At 39.1% G+C, this 26209-nt stretch overlaps 1 protein-coding gene across 5 annotated transcripts in view; it reads right to left on the minus strand.

Annotated features, from left to right (window-relative positions):
- ATP10D (ATPase phospholipid transporting 10D (putative)) overlaps positions 1–26209 on the minus strand; it is a 105486-nt gene that overhangs the window by 67745 nt on the left and 11532 nt on the right. For 4 of the 5 annotated variants that reach the window (XM_058722672.1, XM_058722673.1, XM_058722670.1 and 1 more), the window contains exons 2-3: positions 9517–9843; positions 7147–7341 (exon numbers count right to left, since the gene is read on the minus strand). In XM_058722672.1, the coding sequence (XP_058578655.1) occupies positions 7147–7341; positions 9517–9843 (522 nt within the window). Of the gene's footprint in view, positions 1–7146; positions 7342–9516; positions 9844–26209 lie in introns of those variants that run through there. The other variant, XM_058722674.1, reaches the window with a different exon arrangement.

The following is a 26209-nucleotide window of genomic DNA, read 5'->3' on the forward strand; positions in this document are numbered from 1 at the left end:
GGTCAATTTGTTAGCTGTCGTACTTTCTGGAGTTTCTTTTGAGGAGAGTTCCTTCATTTCATCATTTTGGGTAGTCCCTCAGGTGGCTCCAAACTGCAGGGCACTTCCCCTGTACTGTCCAGAGTAACTTGTGTTGGCGGGCAGGGCCGCAGTCAGACTCAATGTCTGCCCCCAGCCCACCGCTGGGGCCATCATCAGACTGGTGTGTACCTTACCTTCTCCTCTCCCAGGGGCAGGACTCACTGTGGAGTGGTGTGGCCCCTGTCTGGGCTACTTGCGCACTGCCAGGCTTGTGGTGCTGGGGATCTGGCATATTAGCTGGGGTGGATCTGCAAGGTGCAGAGGGGCGGGAGGGGCAGGCTTAGCTTGCTTTGCTGTCGGTGATCCCTTGCAGGAGGGGCCCTGTAGCACCGGGAGGGAGGCAGACCCACCTCCGTGGGCCTCTTGTCTACGCTTGGCTCCGGAGAGTCCATTCGGCTAGTCTTCTGGCAGTTTTCTGGGTAATTTAGGCAGATGTGGGTGGAATCTAAGCGATCAGCAGGACACGGTGAGGCCAGCATCCTCCTATGCTGCCATCTTCATGACAGCATTTTTAATTGTGATGTAAGAAGCAGTCAGGCAGCTCCTCAGATTGCAGTCTTCCACAGGATCACAACAGATTTTACCACCAACAGCTCCGTGGCCCTGCAATTTGTGATGGTCACTATTGGGTGGTTCCCAGAGACCAAGCCGAGATAATCTGGTGGCAGATTTCTCAAAGCATACCATAGGCTCAAGTCAAGAAATCACTAGAGAGCGGGTCCTCAGGACTGGTGCTGACTAGCTGAAACGGGGGAGACTCCGGGGCAATTTCCAGGGGTCTAGCTTGGGCACCTGAACACTTGGGTTTCAGTAGTTTTCTTTTTGACACACTTCTATTCTCTTGAAACAAATCTTAATACCTTATACACGGCTGCTATTTTAAAGGCAATCTTAAGAAAGTTAGGTTTTCCATAATAGCTAATTCCAACTTAATTGAGGTATAATAAAGTTTAAATGTTTAATTTCTATATTAGTGTTTGTTATTTCCCAAGATACTTGCCCAAAGACAAGCACCATGTGAAAGACCACATATTACAAACAAGAATCAAATTATCTGCACAGAAATGTTAATATGCTTCTTCCAGAAGCTTGTACAATTTAATGGCTCCCACCTTCACCTTAATTTTGCTGAGGAATAATTTGTTCTCTAAAGTGATGCCTTTGTATTTCATGGGAATTTAAGTTGTTAGCATGTTTAAATCAACAAGGCATGATCTTAGAGCCTACTTTTATTTCTTTATATCCTTATAATTTGTTCTAAGAACAGTGTGAGGGGAGGGGGGAAAGGTAAGCAGTAATTCTTCTGCAACACCAAACAAAATAAAATTACATAAAATAATAGACAAAAAGAAAATTACCTAATTCTACTTTGAAATGCAATCACAAAATGGCATCTTGGGATAGACTATAAACAATTAAATAGAATACTGCATCTTATCTTTAAATTTATATGCAAATTATCTAAAATAGATGTGGACTATGTCCAAAAGGACACCTTAGAAAAAAATCATACCAGGTCTCCCACTAGGCAATTTTAATATTTACAAAACAGTGTCCTAAGGAGTTCTCAGATGTTGATTAAATGACTTAATAATGTGACACCTGTAGCTAGTAGTTATTACTAGCCTACAAAAATGATCATAATGGCGAACCTTTACTTAGGACTTAGGGCTGAGTTTATTGCTTACTGTTTTATTACTATTAGATTCCTAATGAAGGGAACTGGGGTTCCACTAGCTTATGGAGTGTGCCTAAGGTAATCCAGCTACTAACTGAGAAAATCAGAATTAGAGTTTATTTATAATAAGTTAGAAAAGCAAACAGGGGTGCCTGGTGGCTCAGTCAGTTGAGCATCCAACTTCAGCCCAGGTCATGGTCTCATAGTTCATGAGTTGGAGCCCCACGTCAGGCTCTGTGCTGACAGCTCAGAGCCTGGAGCCTGCTTTGAATTCTGTGTCTCCCTCTCTCTCTGCCCTTTCCTTGCTTGCTCTCTGTCTCCCTCTCTCAAAAATAAACAAACATTAAAAAAATTTTTTTTAAAGAAAAGCAAACAAACACATGTTATCAACTTTAAACTACCACTAAAAGTCAGTAATTATTTATATACAATAACTTGTATTTAAAAAATACTTATAAGAAGCATTCTTCCTGTTTGCTAAACTTGGTACTCTGGGTAATCTTAAAATTGATCAAAATCTCGATTCTTTGCTCATCATATAATCATTCTAAAATACTGTTTCTTGCAGTTAGTTTTTAAGGGTAAGGTTGTATCAACACCACCTGTCTATCCTTGGCATATGATAAAGACTCAAATACCATCAAGTGATTCATACCAATGTTTCAGTAAAACGTTCATGAGTTTAAAATAAAAACCATGAGCTTTTACTGTTATTCTCAGTTTTCTACACAATACAACAGTTTTTTCTGGTCGCTTTAAATAGACAAGAGTATAAGAAAAAAAAAAACAAAACACAGACCAAATTCTCCCTTATCTAAGTACAAGTCACATCATCTTACAAAGGAGAAAAAAAAAAGTTATTTGTTTTGTTTTGTTTCTAGATCTTTAAAACAAATATCGGGAAAGTCACTGGAGAATTCTAATAACGAACGCAATTCAGAATCCCACAGATTTTAGCTTAAGTATCACTTTATCAGAGCAGCCTAACTATTTCCTCTGGGGCTCACATAAAATTAAAGACAATTCCATGAGGACAAGTCTTTGAGTTCTTTTTCTCCCGAAACTAAACAACAAAAATTATGTCATCGGTTGAACTTTTGGTCAGCCATAAGAGCCTAAAATTTGTTCAAAATGTACTGCTTTTTATTATAAAACTAGACTTTTGAACCTATATGTCTTTTATTCAGACTTGGTAACTAGAACAGAATCTCTAGTCTGACAAATTTAGAATTACAATCTAAAAACTTAGAGTCTACATAAGAACACTAACGTCAATCCAAGAAATGTACCAAATGCTCTGAGATGTCAGAAGAAGGAGTGGCAACATCTGCCCAAAGGAACCTGGAAAGTCTGCTCAAGGGGCTGAGAAGTGCTTGCCTACCTCTGGGCTCAAAGCTCAGCCTTTCAGCTCTTCATCTGTTTTCTCTTAGGGCTTTAAGTCCAACTCCTCACTTCAAAATCATCTCTACACAGACTGATGACTTTGTCATTTCTTATCATAGCTTTTCCTTCCTTCCAGAACTTCTGCACTATGTTCCTGTTTGCCTGGGGGGCATTTCCACTTGGATGCCTGTCTTGCTCTCATTTCCAGCTCATCCTACCCCTAAGGTGAATGTAATGCTCCCTACTTCTATCAGTGGTACTTCTACTCAAAAATCACAAAAGTTCACCAAATTCAACTGGGTTCTTCTTCACAGTACCTCTGTATGCACCCCTTCCTGTACTTTGCATCTACTCCCAGCAGTGCTCTGGAATGATTTGCAGAGGCAGATCTACTCTATTAGGAGAGGCTATTCCGAGGACTTGAGTAGACCAATATTCCTAAAGCATAGCTTTCACCCATTCCTTCTCTGCTCAAAAGGGGGTGGGGGGAAGAGAGAAGCAGGCAAGCCAAGAAACAGACTCTTAACTATAGAGAAATGATGGTTATTCCTGAGGGAAGGTAGGTAGGGGGATGGGTTAAATAGGTGATGGGGGTTAAGGAGGGTACGTGTTGTGCTGAGCACCAGGTGATCTATGGAATTATTGAATCATTATATTGTATATCTAAAACTAATATTACACTGTATATTAACTGGAATTTAAATAAAAACTTAAAAAAAAGAGAGAGAGATGAATTCTCTGCCACTAAAGGAAAACATCTCTGATGGTTAATTTTACATGTCAACTTCACTAGTGATGCCGAGAAACTGGTTGAACACTACTTCTGGGTGTGTCTGTGAGAGTGTTTCTGGGAGAAAATAGCATTTGAATTGGTGAACTGAGTAAAGCAGATGGCCCGCACCCAATCCCTTGAGAACAAAAAGGCAGAGAAAGGTTGAATTTACTATCTGCCTTTCTGATGCTTGAGCTGGGACACTGATAGTCTGACCTCAGCATTCCTGGTTCTCAGGCCTTCAGACTTGCACTATAATCTACACCATCAATTCTCTGGCTCTCAGGCCTTCATAGTGCACTGCTGGCCTTCCAGAAACTCCAGCTTGTGGATGCTGGCGTTTCTTGGCCTCTTTTATCACAGGAGCCAATTCCTTATAATAAATCTCATTCCTATTTGTTCTATTTCTCCAGACAACCCTGGCTAGTGCAATGTCCAAGCAGTGGCCTGGTGGTAAAGTCCCTTCACAGTAGACCTAACACTCCCTCTCTTCATTTCTCATCACGGCTCCTTTAGTGGGTTACCTCAGGCCAAGTTAATATACTCCATTTCCGGGGCGCCTGGGTGGCTCAGTCGGTTAAGCATCCGACTTTGGCTCAGGTCACGATCTCGCGGTCCATGAGTTCGAGCCCCACGTCGGGCTCTGTGCTGACTGCTCAGAGCCTGGAGCCTGTTTCAGATTCTGTGTCTCCCTCTCTCTCTGACCCTCCCCCGTTCATGCTCTGTCTCTCTCTGTCTCAAAAATAAATAAACGTTAGAGAGAGCCAAAGCATAAGAGACTGTTAAAAACTGAGAACAAACTGAGGCTTGATGGGCGGTGGGAGGGAGGGCAGGGTGGGTGATGGGTATTGAGGAGGGCACCTTTTGGGATGAGCACTGGGTGTTGTATGGAAACCAATTTGACAGTAAATTTCATATATTAAAAAATAAAAAAAATAAAAAAAATAAATGCTAACTAAAAACTCAAAAAAAATAAATAAATAAAAATAAAAATTAAAAAAATAAAAAAATAAATAAATAAACGTTAAAAAAAAATTTTTTTTAAATAAAATAAAAAAAAATATATATTCCGTTTCCTCAGAACACTCCTACCCGAGAATGAATGAATGAATGAATAAATAAATAACATTATAAACTTGTTTGTAAAGCTATTAACATATTAGATTCAGAATTTCACAAATCTGTTCTAGTGATGACTTTTTAAAGTTTATTTATTTTATTTTCAAGAGAGAGAGTGAGCATGTACACGTGAGAGAGAGAGAGAGAGAGGCAAACAAAGAGGGAGAAAGAGAATCCCAAGCAGGTTCTGCACTGTCAGTGCAGAGCCTGACATGGGGCTCGATATTACGAACCAGGAGATCATGGCCAGAGCCAAAATCAAGAGTCAGACACTTAACCGACTCAGCCACCCAGGCACCCCTAAAGATGACTTTTTAAAAAGTAGATACAGGGGTACCTGGGTGGCTCCAGTCAATTAAGTGTCTGGCTTTGGCTCAGGTCATGATCTCACAGTTCATGAGTTCAAGCCCCACATCGGGCTCTGTGCTGACAGTACAGAGCCTGCCTTGGATCCTCCGTCCCCTTCTCTCTGGCCCTCCCCCTGCTCATGCTCTCTCTCTCTCAAATAAACAAACATTAAAAAATTAAAAAAAGAGCATTTTTAAATAAAAAGTAGATACATTTCTCATGAAACATAATGCCAGAGAATATTATAAACTTTGTAATTCATTTTCATAAAAGTATGAAATATGAAAATTTCATCTTCACAAAGACATGGGAAATGTTTGTGGTACAGTATTAGGCTAAAACAACTAGGGTAAAAATATATGCAACACAATCTTAATTTTGTAAAACACATGTACACAATGAGCACAGGACTTAAAGGAATATACAGCCGTGTTATAGTTATCTCTGGATACCAGTATCGTAGGTATAATTTGTAGATGTAGATTTACAACATACAGCACAGTTCAAAACTCATCTTTACAGACTTTATTCTTAGCTACACAGTCTTTCAGTTTAATAAATACTGGAGATAACACGTCTCCAACAGAGCATATATGCTTCTGAAAAGACCTATTATGAATACCTTTTGCTGCTGCAGTGGGAAGAGTTTTATAAGCCTCTAGTTTTGTGTACAAAAAAGAACACTCTTGGGGTGCCTGGCTAACTCATTCAGTACAGCATGCAACTCTTGATTTCAGGGTTGTGATTTTGAGCCCCATGTTGGCTATACAGATTACTTAAAAATAAAATCTTTTAAAAAAAACAAAAAAACCCCACTCTTCCCCATTTTTCAGTATTCCTTTCCTCAACAGGTACTTCTGGTCTTTTCTTCCATATCCCATCTTGTTTTTCATATCCATTCATATTTTTCTTATTCCATCCTCTTCTTAATCCCAAATTATAACATCCAATATTAAAAACTATCTGCTTGCTTTCTTTCTTATGGTTTGAAGTTTAATGCTTTCAATTCCACTTATAATAAGTTATAGAAGCTTTTGCTTTATCAACTCCTGGGTTGACAATAACTTTTAGAGCTCTTCCTTGACTTATGAAAGGGTTACATCCCAAAAAACCTATTGCAAGTTGAAAATACTGTAGGTTGAAAATGCATGTAATACCCCTAGCCTACAGAACATCATAGTTTAACCTAGCTTACCTTAAACGTGCTCAGAATGCTTACCTATGAGCCTATAGTTGGGCAAAATCATCTAACACAAAGCCTATTTTATAATGAAGTGTTAGTGCTCCCTTCGGCAGCACATATACTAAAATATAATGAAGTGTTGAATATCTCACATAATTTATTGACTACTGTACTGAAAGTGAAAAACAGAATGTTGTATGGGTACAAAATAATTATGTACCCCCCTGATCACAGGGCTGACTGGGAACTGAGGCTCCCTGCTACTATCCAGCATCATGAAAGTATCTTACCCCATCACTCACCCAGGGAAACTGTCTAAATTTGAAATCTGAATGCATACTGCCTTGTATCACAGTAAAGTCAAAGAATCCTAAATCTGACCATCCTAAATCAGGACCATCTTACACATTTTGGTTCTGCTATGACACCTGAACTAAACTCACTGAAGGTCTTCAACAAATATTAGCTGAAAACATCACCACCACCACCATCACCAAAAAGGGTCCCAATCACATCTAAGGGGGAAAAAAGTAACATTTCTAAGACATGGGTATTCCCTAGCACAGCTCCTGTTCCACTTACCTACTGTAAACTTTAGTTACTAAATTATTGATCTGTTTGTCAATCTTGTATTTTCGGTAATCTTCCAAACCATCTTTAATTGCGATAATCGTAAGGACTACCACCAAAGGCAGCATCGTAATTTCCTTTTGGAAGGCTTCGACCAAAGGCACCCAGTTCAAGACAGCTAGAAACAGGAAATATAAATTGGCAGCTCTGCAAATCCAAACACACACAAGCAGGTGTTAACAAATCACATGCAAGTTTAAAGCAAGAGGGGCAACAATACCACAGGGTGCCTTCCGACGAATTTCTACTGTTTCATTTTCGATGCTATGGAATAGATAACTAGCACAACCTGACGGATCTGAGCAATGTGTCACTCCTGCAGACATCCAGCTCAGGGCATTATTTCAATAAATAGGAGGTATTTTTTATTAAATACATAATAGTGAATATTGGAGCAGGATAGTCTTGGGTTGTGTAAAACATGATATAAAGCATAACAGAAGACACTATTTTCATTTTAAAGGCTCTAGAAATTTAGAGGAAATTCAGTGTTTAACGCATAGAAATAAATTTTTAAAAACTCCAATTCTCTAGCCTTCAGAAGTTACTTTGCAAGTCCGAACATTAGATTCAAACAAGGCTCAAAATAAACAGAGAAGCCCGAGAGGGTTTTCTTTTCCCCTGGAGACCTACCCTTCTACCTCAGCTCTTCGGCAATTCACTTTTTCAGGAACTTCCTCCACTCCTTTATTTTACATATTCAAATACTTCTCCACTGGTCCCTAAGGTAAATTCAAGTGGCTCATTTCCTTAAAATCTCAATCCTGCATAGCCCCTTGAGTTTTTACCATGAATTTTCTCCATTAACCATTAAACTTCTCAAAATAATTTCCCCACATTTCTCCCTTCCTCGCCTCTAACTCCTTCTGCTCTGAAAATTTCTTTCTTAACCCTTTTTGCTACTTTTTTGGCTTCTATTGTTTCCATGTGGACTGCATCCAAACTTACAACACTGGCCCTGGACTCTGTTCAAGTTCCAGATTCTAGCTCCATCAATGTCCAATGTCCAATGTACATTGTACAATGTCCAACCCATGTACTAGATTATGAACTTCATAAAAGATAGACTCACCCATAGCATTTAAAGCCATTAATTCAACAAATTCACATCTATACTGTAAACATACCCACCGTTCAATAAATGCATGTGGAACCGAAGTAGAGTGAATAATGAAAATGAATATGTGTGGAATGAATAATGAATGCTGAGAATCTCTCTATTCACACATTAGCATCTCAAACTCAACATTTATAAAAACAAAATAATCAAACCAACTTTCTTTTCATTCCTGTCTTCTGCTAATCCTTCTGGTTAACTCAGATCAAAATGTTCACACCATCTTTTTACTTAATTCTCCGTATCTAACCCATAATATCTGTAATAGATCATTCTTTTCATTCCCGCATTTTTCTAAGCTCAGGTCTTACCACTCACCAGAGTATATACGGAATCTTCCTAAATGTTCTCTCTGCCTTTATTTGCTTCTAAGGGTGTCAGGCAGAAGGGTCCACATTCCAGGCCTCAGTTAAATCTATGCTACTGCCTTTCTGCTTTTACTCCTATTCCTTCCTGCATCTGAAATGTGCTTTGCCGACACCTTTGCCTTGAAAATCTCACCCACTCTCCATAATTAAATTTCAATGCCATTTCATCTTCTATTGTTCTACTATTGCTCATTTTGAGGCTTCCATCCTACTTGGTAAGACTTTATAACACTCATCACATCCACTGTGTCTTTTCATTGTATACACCTCCTGTTTCCTCGGCTGAATGGCAAACTCCATTAGGAAAGGAGCACCATTTAGACATTTCCTTCAAAGCCTAAACTCACAGGAGAGCTTCAATAAATACATATTAAACTGAACTATGTCGTTGCTTCACCTAGTAACATCTTATATCTGCATTTGCTTCAGAGCTCTATTTCCCCCTATAATCAAGTAAGAAAAAGTGAAAATAAAATGCAGCTTGATCTAATGGAAAGAACATGGAAGCAAGTGTGAAAAGACTCAGAGCTATGGCTCCTGGTCTGCTCCTTATCACTGGCATGATGTTGGGTAAACCCCAGCATCGAACTTTGTTTCCTAATCTAGAATATGAACACAACAGTATCTTCCCTGGCCAAGTGAAAGCATTTTACCAATTGTAAAGCGCTGTGTAAACGTGAGGGGTCATCTTTTCACAACAGACTCTACCAGAGTCATCAAAGGAAATGTCCCAAGTCGTAGGCTTAGGTAACCTACGTTATAGAAATGAAAAATCTTATATCAACCAGAATGACAAAGAACGTAAAATCTTCTTTTTCAAAAAGAGAATAAAAGTACCTGTGAAATTGTTCAAATAAGTTTCTTGGCACAAAATTTAGAAGTGTGTACTTTGTTGTTCGTATTCGGTTATTGACGTAGGTACCAGAGAACTTTTCATACTCATCCTTGAAGGGCCGAAGGTGGGGGACAACAACGCGGTGCTTTGCTGCCAGTTTGGGAGCGTGAGAGGACACACTCCCACAGGCGAGCAGAGAGGAATAGTTGTACGGCCTCTCGTCATCGTCCCTTTGTGTGCTGCCCATCAGCCGCTGCCAGCGATACCTGGCCCACTGAAGACACTCAGTCATGTCCAAAATGCGCTGAGATCCAGGAGGTGTAGGTGATCTGGCAAAACAAACAGAAACCCACTGAAACACTCCTCATAAACTTCTGGAAAGTCTTAAAGAACAGGAAGGATAGTAAAATTTACAATTTTTTCCATATCAAACAAACATATGACCCAACCGCTGAAGGTATAAATGGTATGAGAACACTTTCATTAGGTGCTCTATTTACTCATGTATTGTCTTTCCCCTTCCCCCGTTCTCAATCCCAGGGAATTTTAGTGAGGACTGAATTGGGGCTGCCTATTGCCCTCCCCAGCATCCTCCTCAGCCATTGAATCTCTGTCCTTCTCTCCAAGGTCAGGTGACTCATCTTGTAATGCCTTCCCCTCAGCACTGCCACTCTCTCCTGAAGAGTGAATACTGGATCAAAGGACTGATCTACACAAGACAGAGACACTAATGGCATCTTCGTGGGATTGCAAAAAGACCAGTGCAGAGGTAATTAAGATGTTGTTAATATCCTTTCAAATTTCCAGTTTAGAATTTAAACCACTTTATATCGAGCAGGAATGACCAAGGATCTACTTAGACATTCTAGCTCGAGCATTTTCAAAATTTGTCAACTGTCAGACTGGTGAGAAATACGTTCTGTGATGTAACCTAGAACCTCCACACACACAAATACAAACACAGCTGAAACAGAAGTTATAAAACAATTCTTATCCTTATTACTTGCAATGCATGTTCTATTCTACTCTATTTTCACTCTCGTTTGGTCTCTCTCCCATTTTAATACTGGTCAAGATGCACTGAATTGATCTTGAGATTAACTAATATGTTGCTATACACACTTTGGAAAGACAATGATTGAATGTGGCTCCACAATGGGTCGAAAGTATACACAGAAGTGAACAGACCTACTTTCTGTTATGGCAGAAAGGCAGGGGAAAACAGCAGCCGAACTAGAATGTTCAGGGATGGCAACACTTCCTATCATGGCCAGGAGAAGGTAGCCTTTTAATCTTTCTTTATCTATCCAAGCAAAGCTAAAAATACATTACTGCTTAAAGAAGGTTGTTATTAATAATAGTTCACATAAATCTACAGCAAAGCTTAAGATATCAAAAGGAAAGCAAATCAGAGTAAGTCATACCTCATTAAGAATCAGCATAAATCATAGTATTTTAAAGCTTAGACTTTAGAGATTATTTAATCTAGAGGTCACAAACCAGTGGCCTTTAAGCAAAATTCTACCCAGTGATGTATCTTGTATCATGGTGTCGGTAAACACATTATTAGAATTTGTTTTCTGATACAGGACCAACCTTTGCAAATAGATATAAATTCACATAAAATACTGATATTTAGTTTCTCTTAAATAAAAAACAACAACAAAATATTGGGCACATATTTTCACATGATAACAACTGTCAGAAGCCTTTTTACTATAACCCCTGACCCTAACCCTGCATTTTCTGGTTCATCTATTTTAATCGAGTGAATGAGCACAATGTTTACCACTTTTTGACAAATCAAATTCTTCCTGCTCTATAGACTCCAGCTCATATATCAGTTGTATAACTTATTAGGTATGTGACCTATGTAATTAACCTCTGCACCTCAGCTTGCCAATGAAAAAAATGAGACACGATGAAGAATCATGGGGCACACTGTTGACAAACATTGTTCATTCTATTCCCCACTCTCACTCTCCACTTTGGCTACTTCTCAGGTTATACAGAATCAAGGTTATAAACCCTGTAAGTTGGGCTGAGATCCAATCTTTCAATATATTGCTTTTCAAATTAAATAAAGTTGTCCAACTCTAAGTAAATGCTCAGTCCACTACACCTGTAGATACGTGACAAGTAACCAGCACTAAGTAGGATACATATAGAAGAACAAACATTAACAAAATACAGGCATGACACAAAATGACCCCCACACCACCCGATCTCATCCTCAACCATTCTATCCAAAATTCAAACTATGTTCACGAACAAACTGTATTCCACTTGTTTGGTGTTTCCCAAGCTTCTGTCGTAACAGTTCCCTAGGCCCCTTCCCTGGATATCCTGATTAAAAGAATCTAGAATGAAGCCCTGAATGTGGAATCTAGTACCCAAATGACTTATCAGGGAGGTTGCAGAGCACAGGTTATACCTCGTATCTCTGCAAATGCTGCTTTCTGGAGGGCTGGTCAATCATTTCATCCACTCACTGCACCAGCCCCTATTCATCCTTTTGACTGTTTTAGTTTGACTGTGGAGTGGGGGAAACTGAGGAGGGTCCACACAGGAGATACAGTAAGGCATTCCCTGCTCTGCTCCCATTACAATGCTGAGCCTGGCTCATTCACCCCACTTGTTTCAGGGTGCAGCAGGTAGCTTCTTTCTTCAAAGTCAGGCAACGCATCTAATTGTTTCCAGACTCCACAACAGAGTCTAATGCTTGGCCAAACTTAGATGATCAACAAATGACTGTTGATCATTGAATTTTATAGAAACGAGGAAGTATGGGGAAAGGAGACGAAACACCCCATTTCCTCTTTCATGGTTCAGCCTGGCTTTCCTTCCATTAGAAGGAGTAATAAGATTTAAGTTTGAAAAACAGAAGCAGTCAGTTTGTGACTGCATTCCTTCTACCTTTATTAATAGAAGGAATCTGCTTCTCCAAGCCTGAAAGACTCTTGCAGAAAATCATCGTTTTCTTTTCTACTGGCTTTATAAGACCAGTAAGCAGTATAGTAGCGATTAAGAGCATAGACTCCAAAGCCAGACGCTGACATCAATTCCTGGCACCTTCACTTGCCAGCTAACCTTGATCAAAGGGTTGTTGTGAGGATTAAGTGAGTTAATATACGTAAAGCCCTTACAATGGTGTGTGAACCATAATTAAGAGCTAAGTAAAGCAAAAAAATGTAGTGATTATCTGGAAAATGTTCTCTCAATTATAGCATTTATTCATAAATATTGAGAATTTATATGCACAGTGTTGACATTAACAACTATACCCAATTATTGATCTATATTTAATTTCTTAAACTGTATATAACTCACACTCAGCTTTAGCAACTTTGCATTTCATTTAATTGGAGAGTTTGCCAGGCAACCAACCATGTGAGGATAGCAATACCTTCTTCTCAGCTGTTCCCAGGGGTAAACAGAGCAACCTAGTAGACAAAACTCTAAAGAACAACGTGCTATGAAGCATTTTTACGATTTTTCAAAACATCATTCATCATTCCAAGATTTAGCTCACTCCAAAGAGAGTTGATTTGTCATGGTGTTCTGCTAATACATAAAATGGTCCCATGCTTTATTTGACCTAATACTCTGCCACTGATTGAAACACTGCCTTCAGAATTAACAGCAAAATTAAACACACACATACACACACACACACACACACACACACACACACACACACACAAAGAACCAAAGGCTAAAAGTTCAATTATCATCACTTAGAAACAGAAAGAATTTTCAGCTCTAGATACTTGACTTGTGAGTAAGCTACTGTCCCTAAAGGTAGGGAGATTTAGTATTTCGTTTAAAAGGAAACAAAAACAACATTTACCTAGGTTTTATTAAAGTCTCCATGCCTAACATCATTTTTACTTTAGGAGTAAACTACTACTTGTGAAAATTTGGGTTACAACAAACTTGCTGCTGGTTAGTGATGGAAAAATACCATTAAAGATTAACTATATGAAAAGACCTGCATGTTCCCAGGCTAAGCATGGAAACTTGAAGCCCAACATTACCCAAATATGCAATGTCAAAAAACACCTGACTCTGGACACTTTGCTTTCACTAACGGACATTAGCATTTTATCTAGAATTTAAAAATTAATTAATATGATCATAGATCCTAAAGGTCAAGATGCTTTTTTTTTTTTTATGTTTACTTATTTTTTAGAGACAGAGAGGTAGAGTGTGAGTGGGGGAGGGAGAGGAGCGAGAGAGGGAGACACAGAATCTGAATCAGGCTCCAGGCTCCCAGCTGTCAGCACAGAGACCCGCAGGGGGCTCAAATCCACCAACCCGGAGATCATGACCTGAGCCTCAGCAGAAGTCGTCAGCCACTTAACCAACTGAGCCACCCAGGCACCCCCTAAAGGTCAAGATTCTTAACACACGTGAATACTGGGAGAGAAGGACTGGGTATGAGATTAACATGAACCAAATGCTATATACACCCAACTTGCAACACTCCTTCACAGCAAGGCAATTAAATGGTAAAAAAATAAATAAATAAAAATAAAAAAGTTTCACTGCGAATAACCATTTATCACCATAATATAAATATCTATACATATTAAAAACATGTGCAAGCTTTTTTATAATTGCCACAAAAAATTATAAACCACTTTTACTTAGGAATATTGATGGAAAAACTCCTAAAAATCTAGCAAATTAAATACAATGCAAAAGGATGGCTGCTGGTTGTCTCTAGGGGTTAAGAGCAGCCTTCCAGTGACGGCCAGCAAGAAAATGGAGACATAGGTCCTACTACTGCAAAGAACCAAGGTCTGCCAACAACCTGAGTAAAGTTGGAAGTAGATTCTTCCTGGGTTTTCAGTTAAGAACTCAGCTCGGATGACATCCTAATTTCAGCCTTTGAAACCCTGAGCAAAGAACCAAGTCTCACCATACCTGGACTTTTCATCAACAGAACTATACTCATAAACTAGCGTTTATGAGTGGCATGGACTAAGCCACTAAATTGTGGTTGTTATAATGGCAAGACAAAATTAGCGCAGAGGGCCCAAAAGTAGATCCTTGTACAAACAGAAAGATAATATATGGCAAACGTGGGATTTCAAATCAGTGGGAAAATGGTGACTTAACACACCTGAATAAATGGTTATCCATCTTGAAAGCCATAAAGCTAAAATCCTTTTTACCTCATTTAAAAATAAATTTTTATTTCAAAATATTTTAATAAATTTTTGATTTAAAAAATCTCTAGGTAGATTAAAACTTAAATGTAAAAATTATAGTAAATTTACTGGAAGAAAATTCAGAACACTTATTGTTAGCTGGGCAAAATTGTTACCTTCTCTCTTGCTTAGGGAAGTTCTCTTGTAGTCAGTGCTGGTGAGGATACGGGGAAACAAATCCTCTGGCAATGGGAAATGAATTGCTTAAAATCTCCCCTCCACCAAAAAAAAAAATTTAACAATATCTAGTAAAATTGAAAATACATGTAACTATTGACACAGCAATTCCATTTTGGGGAGTCTTACCTATAGGTATGGGTATACGTACAAGAATGTATACTGTAGTTTTGGGGGTTTTGTTTGTTTTTTGTAGTAACAGTTTTGGAAATATCATGAGAGTCCTTCAATTATGGAAGAGCCGATACATACACTAGGACACATCCACATTACAGAATATTACACATTTATTTAAAATTATATATATCCAGGGGCGCCTGGGTGGCTTGGTCGGTTAAGTGTCCGATTTCGGCTCAGGTCATGATCTCACGGTCCGTGAGTTTGAGCCCCGCATCGGGCTCTGTGCTGACAGCTCAGAGCCTGGAGCCTGTTTCGGATTCTGTGTCTCCCTCTCTCTCTGCCCCTCCCCCGTTCATGCTCTGTCTCTCTCTGTCTCAAAAATAAATAAACGTTAAAAAAAAAAAAAATTTTTTTTAAATAAAGTAAAATTATATATATCCATCCATTGACCTGAACAAATGACTATTGTGTATAGTTAGGGAAAAAAAGGAAATAACAGAGACCTGCAAATATAAATGATCAAAACCAAAAATTAATAAACATGAATGAAGTACAGACCAAAATGACTGATCTGGATTCAAAGAATGGCAAGAATAACAACGTGGGCACAGTTGAAGTTTCACTTTAGTTACCACCTACCAAAATAGGCAAAGGTATACATAGATCTAGGATGCACATAAGCCGGTGCAGCTCTTGTCACCTCCTTAGTTCCTCAGGAAGACAAGACCGTTTAGCAGTGCTGTCGGCTGTGAGGAATGTGGAGCCTGCCAGTTCAAAAGATACTGGAACAGAAGTCCACTGCCTTTTCAAATTCTTAGGTTGGAAGAAGGGCCACATCAGCACACGAGGGTCTACGGATAAAATTATCAAGCCTTGATTAGAGAATCAAGGGCTATCTTAGCATACCGCAGCTCCACAGACCTAGCTTGTATTTCTTAATGCACTGTTGAATCCACAATTGGCCTGGCCTTGGTTTGCTTCACTTAATAACACAAACTGTGTGTATGTTCACATACATTTGCAAGAACATGGATAAAAGTATAGAATTATTTACACAGGGCTATGACTATCGGTTATTGATAGTGAGAATACAAAGGGAATAGAAGATGAACTCTTCTTTCTTATCTTTGGCACAATGAAGATGTATTGATTTATAATTTTTTAAATAAAGTTTTTGAAGGGAGAATTTGTAATTAATAGCTACAAATGTCTAATGTTGCCCTAAGCATTAGGTCTGCGTGATGCTACATGATCCAATATTCCATTCAGCCACAGAAGCTGAAAAAAACCAATAAAGTTCTAAAATCTACAAGAGATCATTATGCACAAAACCAATTAAGATTAGAAATAAATAAATATAGGGATGCCTGGGTGGCTCAGTAGGTTGAGCATCCGACTCTTGATTTCAGCTCAGGTCGTGATCCCAGGGTCTTGGGATTGGGCCCCACATCGGGCTCCGTGCTAAGCATGGAGTCTGTTTAAGATTCATATTCTCTCTCTCTCTCTCTCTCTCTCTCTCTCTCCCTCTGCCCCTCTCCCCTGCTCACAGTCACTCATGCTGTCCCAGGAAGGAAGGAAGGAAGGAAGGAAGGAAGGAAGGAAGGAAGGAAGGAAGGAAGGAAGGAAAACCAAGCATTGCTTATAAAATAACTACTAACATTTCTATCATGGCTACTCTTTATGAAATACATTTCCCAGTGTCATTTATGACTTCTATTTTTCAAAGTAAGAAACAAAAAGTCAAAGAAGGGTTTATAATAACTCAAGGCATGCAATTTTAACTCCAAAGTCATGCCTTTCCAACTATACAATACTACTTCTATAGAAAATTTAAAGTCAAATATTATCATTTAAAACTATATTATTTCTAATTATAAAATTTTTTCTAGAAGATATTAAAAACAAAAATCCTTGGGGCGCCTGGGTGGCGCAGTCAGTTAAGCGTCCGACTTCAGCCAGGTCACGATCTCGCGGTCCGTGAGTTCGAGCCCCGCGTCAGGCTCTGGGCTGATGGCTCGGAGCCTGGAGCCTGTTTCCGATTCTGTGTCTCCCTCTCTCTCTGCCCCTCCCCCGTTCATGCTCTGTCTCTCTCTGTCCCAAAAATAAAAAAAATAAAAAAAAAACGTTGAAAAAAAAGAAAAAAAAGAAAAAAAAAAAACAAAAATCCTTCATAACAGAGCGTACCTAAAATAACATATCGCACTATGCTCCTTCTTGAATACAAATGTACTTGAAAGCAAACAGTTCTCAAAAACCCTGTTTCCCTTAATGAATGCTAATGAAAAGTTTGTAGCAAGGCAAATTACCAAAGGTAAATATGCAGTAATGAATTCCCTTGGGCCCAGTTAGCATTTAAAACTTTCTGAGGTCATCACCACCCAACAAACAACTTGAATTACACACATAAGCTCACCTGCCTGAAAGAGAAAAACATTCCTATGTATAGTCATGTCAAGATGCTCTGTTTGTGGCTGTCAAACTCCAGCATGCATCAGAGTGTCCTGAACCACATCCCTGACTTTCTGATTCCACAGGTCTGGGGTGGGGGTTCAAGTATTTGCATGTCTAACACGTTTCCAGGTGGTGTTGATGCTGCTGGTCCTGAACCATACTTTGGGAACCACTACTCTATGCTAAATCAGTTTATTTCAAAATGTGAAGTTGAAATTAAGAGTGAACAGTTTATTAGGTGCCACTCCTGTTACCAGCAAGCCCATCGCCTCTGACTGTATAGACCAAGGCTATGACCAGCGACTTGACAACCTGCACAAACAGAAGTTGGTGGTGAGGCCTGCAGGATCAATTCTTTCTACAGATTTAATATAGTTACAGTCAGTTTCAACCAACATTTCCAAAAGCTCAGCAAGGGAGAACAGTAAGTTCCTGCCTTGACAGACTTCTAATCTTCTTCTCAACTAAGAGGAGAAAACCCTAACAAAATATCAAAGTTGTTACATGTTCAAGATCTTGGAAGAAAGTCAAGTTATCTAGTAGGGTCAATAAAAAATACAGAGTAATTTTATAGCTATCAGTTTCCGAGAATAAGATAGGAACTGTTCACAGTAGAAACTTACAAGCTATGAAAGTCTCCTTGACCTCGATGTGCCAGGTAGCCCTCTCTGAAGCACGATGAGCCCTGATAAAACTTGGGCTTGTTCCAATCTGGGTCATCCCTGACTAACTTACTCAATTCTCTCTGTAAGAGCCCTATTGCCCTCAAGGAGATCAATTCTCTCTGACAGGTAATAACAATGGCAGTAAGATCATTTGATATCTTTGCTGGTTTCTTTGTCGTATCAGGGGCCAAAGTGACAGGTTGGCAGGGCTCCTTTAGTAACTACTATCCTGTGATCTACAAAAGGAGAAAGTATTTTCATCACCCCACATAATCACTGGAAAAAATATGAACAGTCATAGATGGATCTAATACAAGTTTGGTGATGACAAGGGTCAATTTATTTAGAGGGAAAACTGGATCTTGAATAATGAAGTCCCATAATCCTCTGTGCTCTCCAGGTGAGAGGAATCAGATTTGCCAAATAAAGTCATTTTGGAGTTCCGTGTGCTCTTTAATATTCTCTATGAATTTAACTCCTTGAACTAAATCCCCAGTCGAAGTATATATTCTTTTAGATGTATGCAAGAGGCCAGGCAAGGAGAATATGTCACCAAAAACAATGAACTGAATTACTTTCGATAACTGATTGTTATCATGGGAGGAAGTGCTACATAGGAGTATAAAAACTAACTTAATAGTATCTTTCACTTCTACCACTAACGAAGAAATCTTTGTGAGAGCTTTGTCATTTTTTAGGACCCTAAATAGGAAAAGGTCAACTCTACTCAAGCACATAGCCGTTAGGCATCTTTAGAAAAGAGTGCTTAAAGGGGCACCTGGGTAGCTCAGTCAATTAAGCATGCAACTTCGGGTCAGGTCATGATCTTGTGGTCTGTGGTTTCGAGCCCCATGTCGGGCTCTGTGCTGACAGCTCAGAGTCTGGAGCCTGCTTAAGATTCTGTCTCTCCCTCTCTCTCTGCCCCTCTCCAGCTTGCTTCCTCTCTCTCTCTCTCTCTCTCCCTCTCTCTCTCTCACACACACACACAAATAAACATTTTTTAAAATTTTTTTAAGAAAAACAAGGAGTGCTTAAGCCACGTTTACTCAGTCCGTGACCTGAAAACCAGACACTGGCTGATGCAGGGGGAGAGAAACAAAAAATACTGTTCTACATCACAGAAGCAGCCTCTAAATCAGACTGAGGGAAGGAACCCTCCACAGCAATGGAGGGTCCTCATGTTTAATATCATTGCAGTTGAATTTTCAAAGACAACATGTTTATTTTAAAAGAAGACAGATATAAAATATGACTGTGGTACCCAGATGCATAGTTTTACACTGGGAAGAGTTATTCATTCTTAATGTTTCCAAATACATTAAGTATAAGACATTCTTTAATTCTCTTATGTGAGTATGCATGTATAAATGTATGTATATATATATATATATATATATATATATATATATATATATATATATATATCTTCATCCATTCAGATGCTGAAAGCTTTACCATCTCTCATCTTCAATGTATCTCAACTTTCTCTTGAAAGGACCACACATCCAAATGAGTTACATTTGCTGATGCTTGGGCTTCAAAACTGGTTTAAGCTAGCAAAAGGGCAGGGAAAATGCTGCAGTTGTATGAATGTCTCTCTGGTACTAGGAACCAAAAAAAAGCTCACCCATACTCATGGTTAGTTCCCAATATGCCTTTGTCTATTCTTAAAGCTGAAAAAACATATATTAAAAGTTAATAACAATTTTTAATACTATGTTTTCACATTGGTAATTCTAAATAGTACTCTTAAATATTGAGATGACAGAAAAGCATGTTTTTGAGATTTGGCTATTCAACTCTAATAAAATATTAATTCAATAAACCTAAGATCATAACAATATCTGCCACTTAGAAAGACATGCCAAGTTCTGTGCTGGGGATAAATATACAGTAACTTTAATCCTTACAACAAAGGACATACAATTATCCCCATGTTAGGATGAGAAAACTGAGGCTCAGAGCGATTGAGAAATTTACCCAAGGGACATAGCTTGGTGAGTGGTTGGTTACCCAAGCGTAATCCAAAGAACATGAGGGTTGGAAGAAAGAAGACGATGAGTATAAAAAATCTGAACTTATGTCGTTTAGGAAAAAAAAAGAACTAAAGACACACTTCATTTGAAAAACTAAAGTTAACAAGTTCAAATATTTGTATTTAATTTTAAAACATTCTATCGATGCATTCAATAGAACAATCTTTACATATGTTTGAAACGTGATTCAGTACACACAAATAAAATTTGCTTTTAAATGATTCATTTTTAACCTGACTTCAGTATCATCTGCCCCCACAGGGACCTGTAAGCAGCTAAACCGAGGTCTTTCACTGTTGCTCCTTCATGCATGGCCTCACTTCCCTGCTCATCCAAATTCAATTTCGTGGTCAACCCTGTTATCATTTCCTTCTGTAGTCTCTCTACCCCTTAGCTCTTCTTTCCTCTCTTGGCAAAACTCTTATCCTAGTTCTATTCAAATCAGTTATATCCAGATCCCTGTTATACTCTGTTCTAGTTAGTACCTCCAAGTTGAAAGTGTCAGAAATGTGTAACATCCCTCACTGGTGTCACTTTAAATTACTGACCGTGGACCACCAGCCAGCCACACCTGCTGATGGTAATCACACAGCATTTGCAAACTCTTCACTTTCCCACTTTCATAGACAACTGTTTCATACCTTCTCCTCTAACTTTCCATATTTCCCTCCTAACTTTCTTCCTGCTGATGACCTTGTTTCTACTGTACTGAGAAACCAGGGCCATCCAACCAGAACTTCTACAGGTTCCCCCCATGTAACTGCCCTCCAGCGCAGACCTCTTCCCCCAAACCCCAGACTCCTATATCTGCCTGCCAACGAGGCAGCCCATCTCTAGATGGTAACATGTACAGAACTGTGCTCTTCTGCTTCCTCTGCAGATTAGCCCTATCAGTTGATGGCAGCTCCATCCTTCCGGATCCTCAGCCTGGGGTCCTGTCCTTTCCTCAAAACCCACATACAGTCAGTCAGCAAATTCAGCTGAATCCAGAATCTCACCACATGGCATCACCTCTACCACTACCATCTAGTCCCGTTAAACCCTAAGTTACATCCTGAATTTTCCACAATTTAAATCTCTCTAGAGGCTCTCATCTTAATTATGACAATAGCTGGCAGCGTCACGTGTATCTGCCTCCCAAACTCCTCTCCAATCTTTTTTTTTAGTGTTTATTTGAGAGACAGAGCACAGATGAGCAGGGGAGGGGCAGAGAGAGAGAGAGAGAGAGAGAGAAGGAGGGAGGGAGGGAGAGAGAGAATCCCAAGTGGACTCCATGCTGCCAGCACAGAGCCCGACGCGGGGCTAAAACTCCCCAATGGAAGATCCTAACCGGAGCGAATATCAAAAACCAGATGTTTACCCGACTGAGCCACCCAGGTGCCACAGTCCTCTCCAATCTATTGCTCCTCCCCTCCTTCATGCCACCTGCCACAGGCTCACCTCAGCCATCCCTGTTCTCCTTCCCAGTTTTATTTTTCATAGAACTTTTGCATCACTTTCCAACGTCATAAAATTATTTTTGTATTTTAGCTCTTGTCTCTCCTCTCCATTAGAGGAGGGATTTCTATCTTTGTTGTTCACTCATACAGACTAGTCCTGCAAAGTACCAGGCACAGAGTAGATTTCAATGCATATCTGTGGAACGAACATAAGAATCAGGTACCACCTCTCTTATACTTAGCAAAAAGAGGAATATCTGTGACAATCTTGTATACACCAGCTCCATAAGGTATATAAGCTTAGTTATTCCATGATCTCATTGTATCTTTTATTGTGTATGCTAAAGTTATTAGAGTTTCAGATTTAGATTTATAGCATGTAACCCTAAAATGACCACTAAAAAGACTCTGCAACAGGTAGACATAAAAAGGGAAATAAAACAAGGAGACTGTATTTTTAAAAATTACTCAGGTATTTGAATTTCTTTGTTGTGAAACTCTCAGGGAGGAAGTTTTCTGAATACCTATTTTTTTTCACATAGCTTAAGGTTTATCACTTTAAGTACCAAAACAATTTTATCTGGGATGAAACAGCAACAGGTAAAAGAATGAAACTGGACTACTCTCTTACACCATACACAAATAAACTCAAAACGGATGAAAGGCCTAAATGTAAGACAGGAAACCATCAAAGCCCTAGAGGACAAAACAGGCAGCAACCTCTTTGACCTCAGCTACAGCAACTTTGTACTCAACATGTCTCCAGAGGCAAGGGAAACAAAAACAAAAATCAACTATTGGGACCTCATCAAGATAAAAAGCTTCTGCACAGCAAAAGGAACAATCAGCATAACTAAAAAGCAACCAAAGGAATGGGAGAAGACATGTGCAAATGACCTATTGGGTAAAGGGTTAGTATCCAAAATCTATAAAGAACTTATCAAAATCAACACCCAAAAAAATAAATAATCCAGTGAAGAAATGGGCAAAAGACATGAATAGACACTTTTCCAAAGAAGACATCCAGATGGCCAACAGACACTTGAAAAGATGCTCACCACTGCTCCTCATCAAGGAAATACAAATCAAAATGACACTCAGATACCACCTCACACCAGTCAGAGTGGCTGAAATCAACAACTCCAAAACAACAGACGTTGGCAAGGATGTGGAGAAACAGGAACCCAGTTGCACTGTTGGTGGGAATGCAAACTGGTTACAGCCTCTCTGGAAAACAGTGTGGAGGTTCCTCAAAAAATTAAAAATAGAACTACCCTATGACCTAGCAATAGCACTACTAGGAATTTATCCCAAGGATATAGGAGTGCTGATGTACCCACAATGTTTACAGCAGCACTATCAACAATAGCCAAATTATGGAAAGAGCTCAAGTGTCCATCAAGTGATGAATGGATAAAGAAGTTGTGGTTTATATATACAATGGAATACTACTTGGCAATGAGAAAGAATGAAATCATACCATTTGCAGCAACGTGGATGGAACCGGAAGGTATTATGCTAAGTGAAATAAGTCAGTCAGAGAAACACAGATATCATATGTTTCACTCATATGTGGTATTTGAGAAACTTAACAGAAGACCATGGGGGAAGGGAAGGGGGAAAAAATAGTTTCAAACAGAGAGGGAGGCAAACCATAAGTGACTCTTAAATACAGAGAGAAAACTGAGGGTTGATGGGGGCTGGGGGTAGGGGGAATGGGTTATGGGCATTGAGAACAGCACTTGTTGGCATGAGCGCTGAGTGTTGTATGTAAGCGATAAATCAATGGGAATCTATTCCCAAAGCCAGGAGCACACACTGTATATACTGTATGTTAGCTAACTTGACAATAAATTATATTAAAAAAAATAACTAAATAAAAAATTTAAAAAATAAAATTAGAAAAAACACAAAGTGGGAAAAAAAAAAACAGGATGAAGTGTGAAGAGTGTTAAAACCAGGGGAGTATAAGTGTGTATGTGTGTGTGTGTGTGTGTGTGTGTAGTCCCTGTGTGTGACTGCCTTTTAAAATTAAATATAAATTGGTTTTTGATTACTATTTTGGAATTTATGTGCATTCTTATATACCACTACTTTGGATAATCAAGGTTTGATCCTACACAGACTTATGGTTTTTCCCTCTGTTCTGTAACATCTGGTATTCAGAAACTGTATCCCCTTCCAGATCATCTTTATTTTTTTCCTTGTTCATGTTAGTGCTTCCCAGGATTTATACTGAACAATTCAACTTTGTCAAAGAAGAATCATGCTTTCACAACATTGTACTTAAAAAAAATAAAATAGGGGCGCCTGGGTGGCTTGGTCGGTTGAGCGTCCGACTTCGGCTCAGGTCATGATCTCACCGCCCGTGAGTTCGAGCCCACGTCGGGCTCTGTGCTGACCGCTCAGAGCCCGGAGCCTGTTTCAGATTCTGTGTCTCCCTCTCTCTCTGACCCTCCCCCATTCATGCTCTGTCTCTCTCTGTCTCAAAAATAAATAAAAACGTTAAAAAAAAATTAAAAAAAAAATAATAAAATAAAATAAAATAAAATAAAATAAAATAAAATAAAATAAAATAAAATAGGGGTGCCTGGGTGGCTCAGTCAGTTAAGCATCCGACTTTGGCTCAGGTCATGATCTCACGGTTCGTGGGTTAAAGCCCCGCATCGGGCTCTGTGCTGACAGCTCAGGGCCTGGAGCCTGCTTTGGATTCTGTCTCCCTCTCTCTGTCCCTCCCCTGTCTGTGCTCTCTCTCTCTTTCTCTCTCTCTCTCTCTCTCAAAAATAAACATTAAAAAAATGTTTTAATAAAACAAAAATAAATAAATGAATTTTCCTATATTTTACACAGTTTAAATAAATTTTCTTCTGAGAATTCAGTTCCAATGTTATAAGCACCATTACAGCAAAGTGTTCTATATAGTGATGCCTTCAGGATGTTTGGAAACACATCCATAGGTTCTCTTTCAGTAGTTGAAGGCCTCCTTGTTTTGAATGCTCATGTCTGACGTTATAGGTTTCTCCCTTGGATGCCCAAATATCTGACTTTATTAAAATTTAACTCATACTTCCAACTCTCTTAGAAAATCAATATGCTTAAATATTGAATTAATAATGACCTCAATGGTCTTCAGGAAGCAGAACACAGAAACTTATGGCTTATGTAGTGAAACCTATTTTCACTGTTCAGAGATCACTTTTCCTTCTATCTGTTTAATAAACAGGCACCAAGGGTTCCCTGTGCCAGTCTGGCACTTTTCCTGGACTGCAACCACAATAATGAAAAGTCCTATGTAAATTCCATGATTCCTGCCCTCAAGGAACAAAGAGCCCAGAAGAGGGATCAAGCATGAACTTCATGAGATTCCCTCATTCCCTGAAATACTTCAGAGATTAACCTCCATGAGACAAACCTTGACATGTTTATGGCCAGGTTTCAGAGTGGTAAATACAAAGAACATTAAAACACTAACCTAATCAATAAACAAGTAAGTTATGATATGAAGCTAGCACCCAGATAAGTGCCCATTTTGAAAACAAGAGCCAAAATACCTTCCTAAACAGCAGAACACAAATTTCATGGCGTGGCATCTTTATTCATCACACAAAGGACAACAAATTCTAGCTCTATGTAACAAGCTGTGTGTGTAAAACATAATAAACACACTGGATTGTGATTCTAAATACATGCGGTAAAAGACTGTTAGTAAGAAAGAGGGGAATGAACTGTAATTATTTAATAGCTGCTTCCCCATTAAGACCATCCTATTTACAGTTTGAACCAATAACCAGACAATGCCTACCACATGACAAGTACTCAATGAATATTAAAAAAAAATTGTTAATGTTTATTTATTTTTGTGACAGAGAGAGACAGAGCATGAGCAGGGGAGGGGCAGAGAAAGAGGGAGACACAGAATCCGAAGCAGGCTCCAGGCTCCAAGCTGTCAGCACAGAGCCCGATGCGGGGCTCGAACCTATGGACCATGAGATCATGACTTGAGACAAAGTCAGACACCCAGGCGCCCCAATGAATATTTTTAAATAAATAAGTATTTTAAATAAATATTTTAAATAAATTAACTAATATCTAATAAGGTTCATGGTCATATACTATGCATCCCAGAAATGAGTGTTCTCCAAAGAAGAAAAATCTCAAGAAGATAAAGGTCAAGCAATCAATAAGTGTGCAATAAGTATTACTGAATGATGGGATCCTACTTGGTCTATTCTACCTTGTCTTCTGTAATCCAAGACGACCTAAAGCCACTTACCTCTGCTTGAGATAATTATATTTGTCCTATTGATGACTTAGGTTGCATTAAACTAGGGGTTCTCAACTAGGAACAATTTTGCCTCCCCAGGGGACATTTGCAGTATCGGGAAGCATTTTCGGTTGTCACAACTGAGGGGGTGCTAATGGATAGGTGCCGTGGATGCCATTATAATCACAGGACAGCCCCTACCACAACAAAGAATTATTGGCCTAAAATGCCAATAATGCTACTGCTGAATACACGTCTAGAGCAAGCCATCACATTTGTTCAAGAGAGAGGAAAGTAGCAGAGTGGAAAAAAGAGCTTTTCAGGCAA

This window comes from Neofelis nebulosa, chromosome 3 (genome assembly GCF_028018385.1).
Source record: "Neofelis nebulosa isolate mNeoNeb1 chromosome 3, mNeoNeb1.pri, whole genome shotgun sequence".
Taxonomy (NCBI): domain Eukaryota; kingdom Metazoa; phylum Chordata; class Mammalia; order Carnivora; family Felidae; genus Neofelis; species Neofelis nebulosa.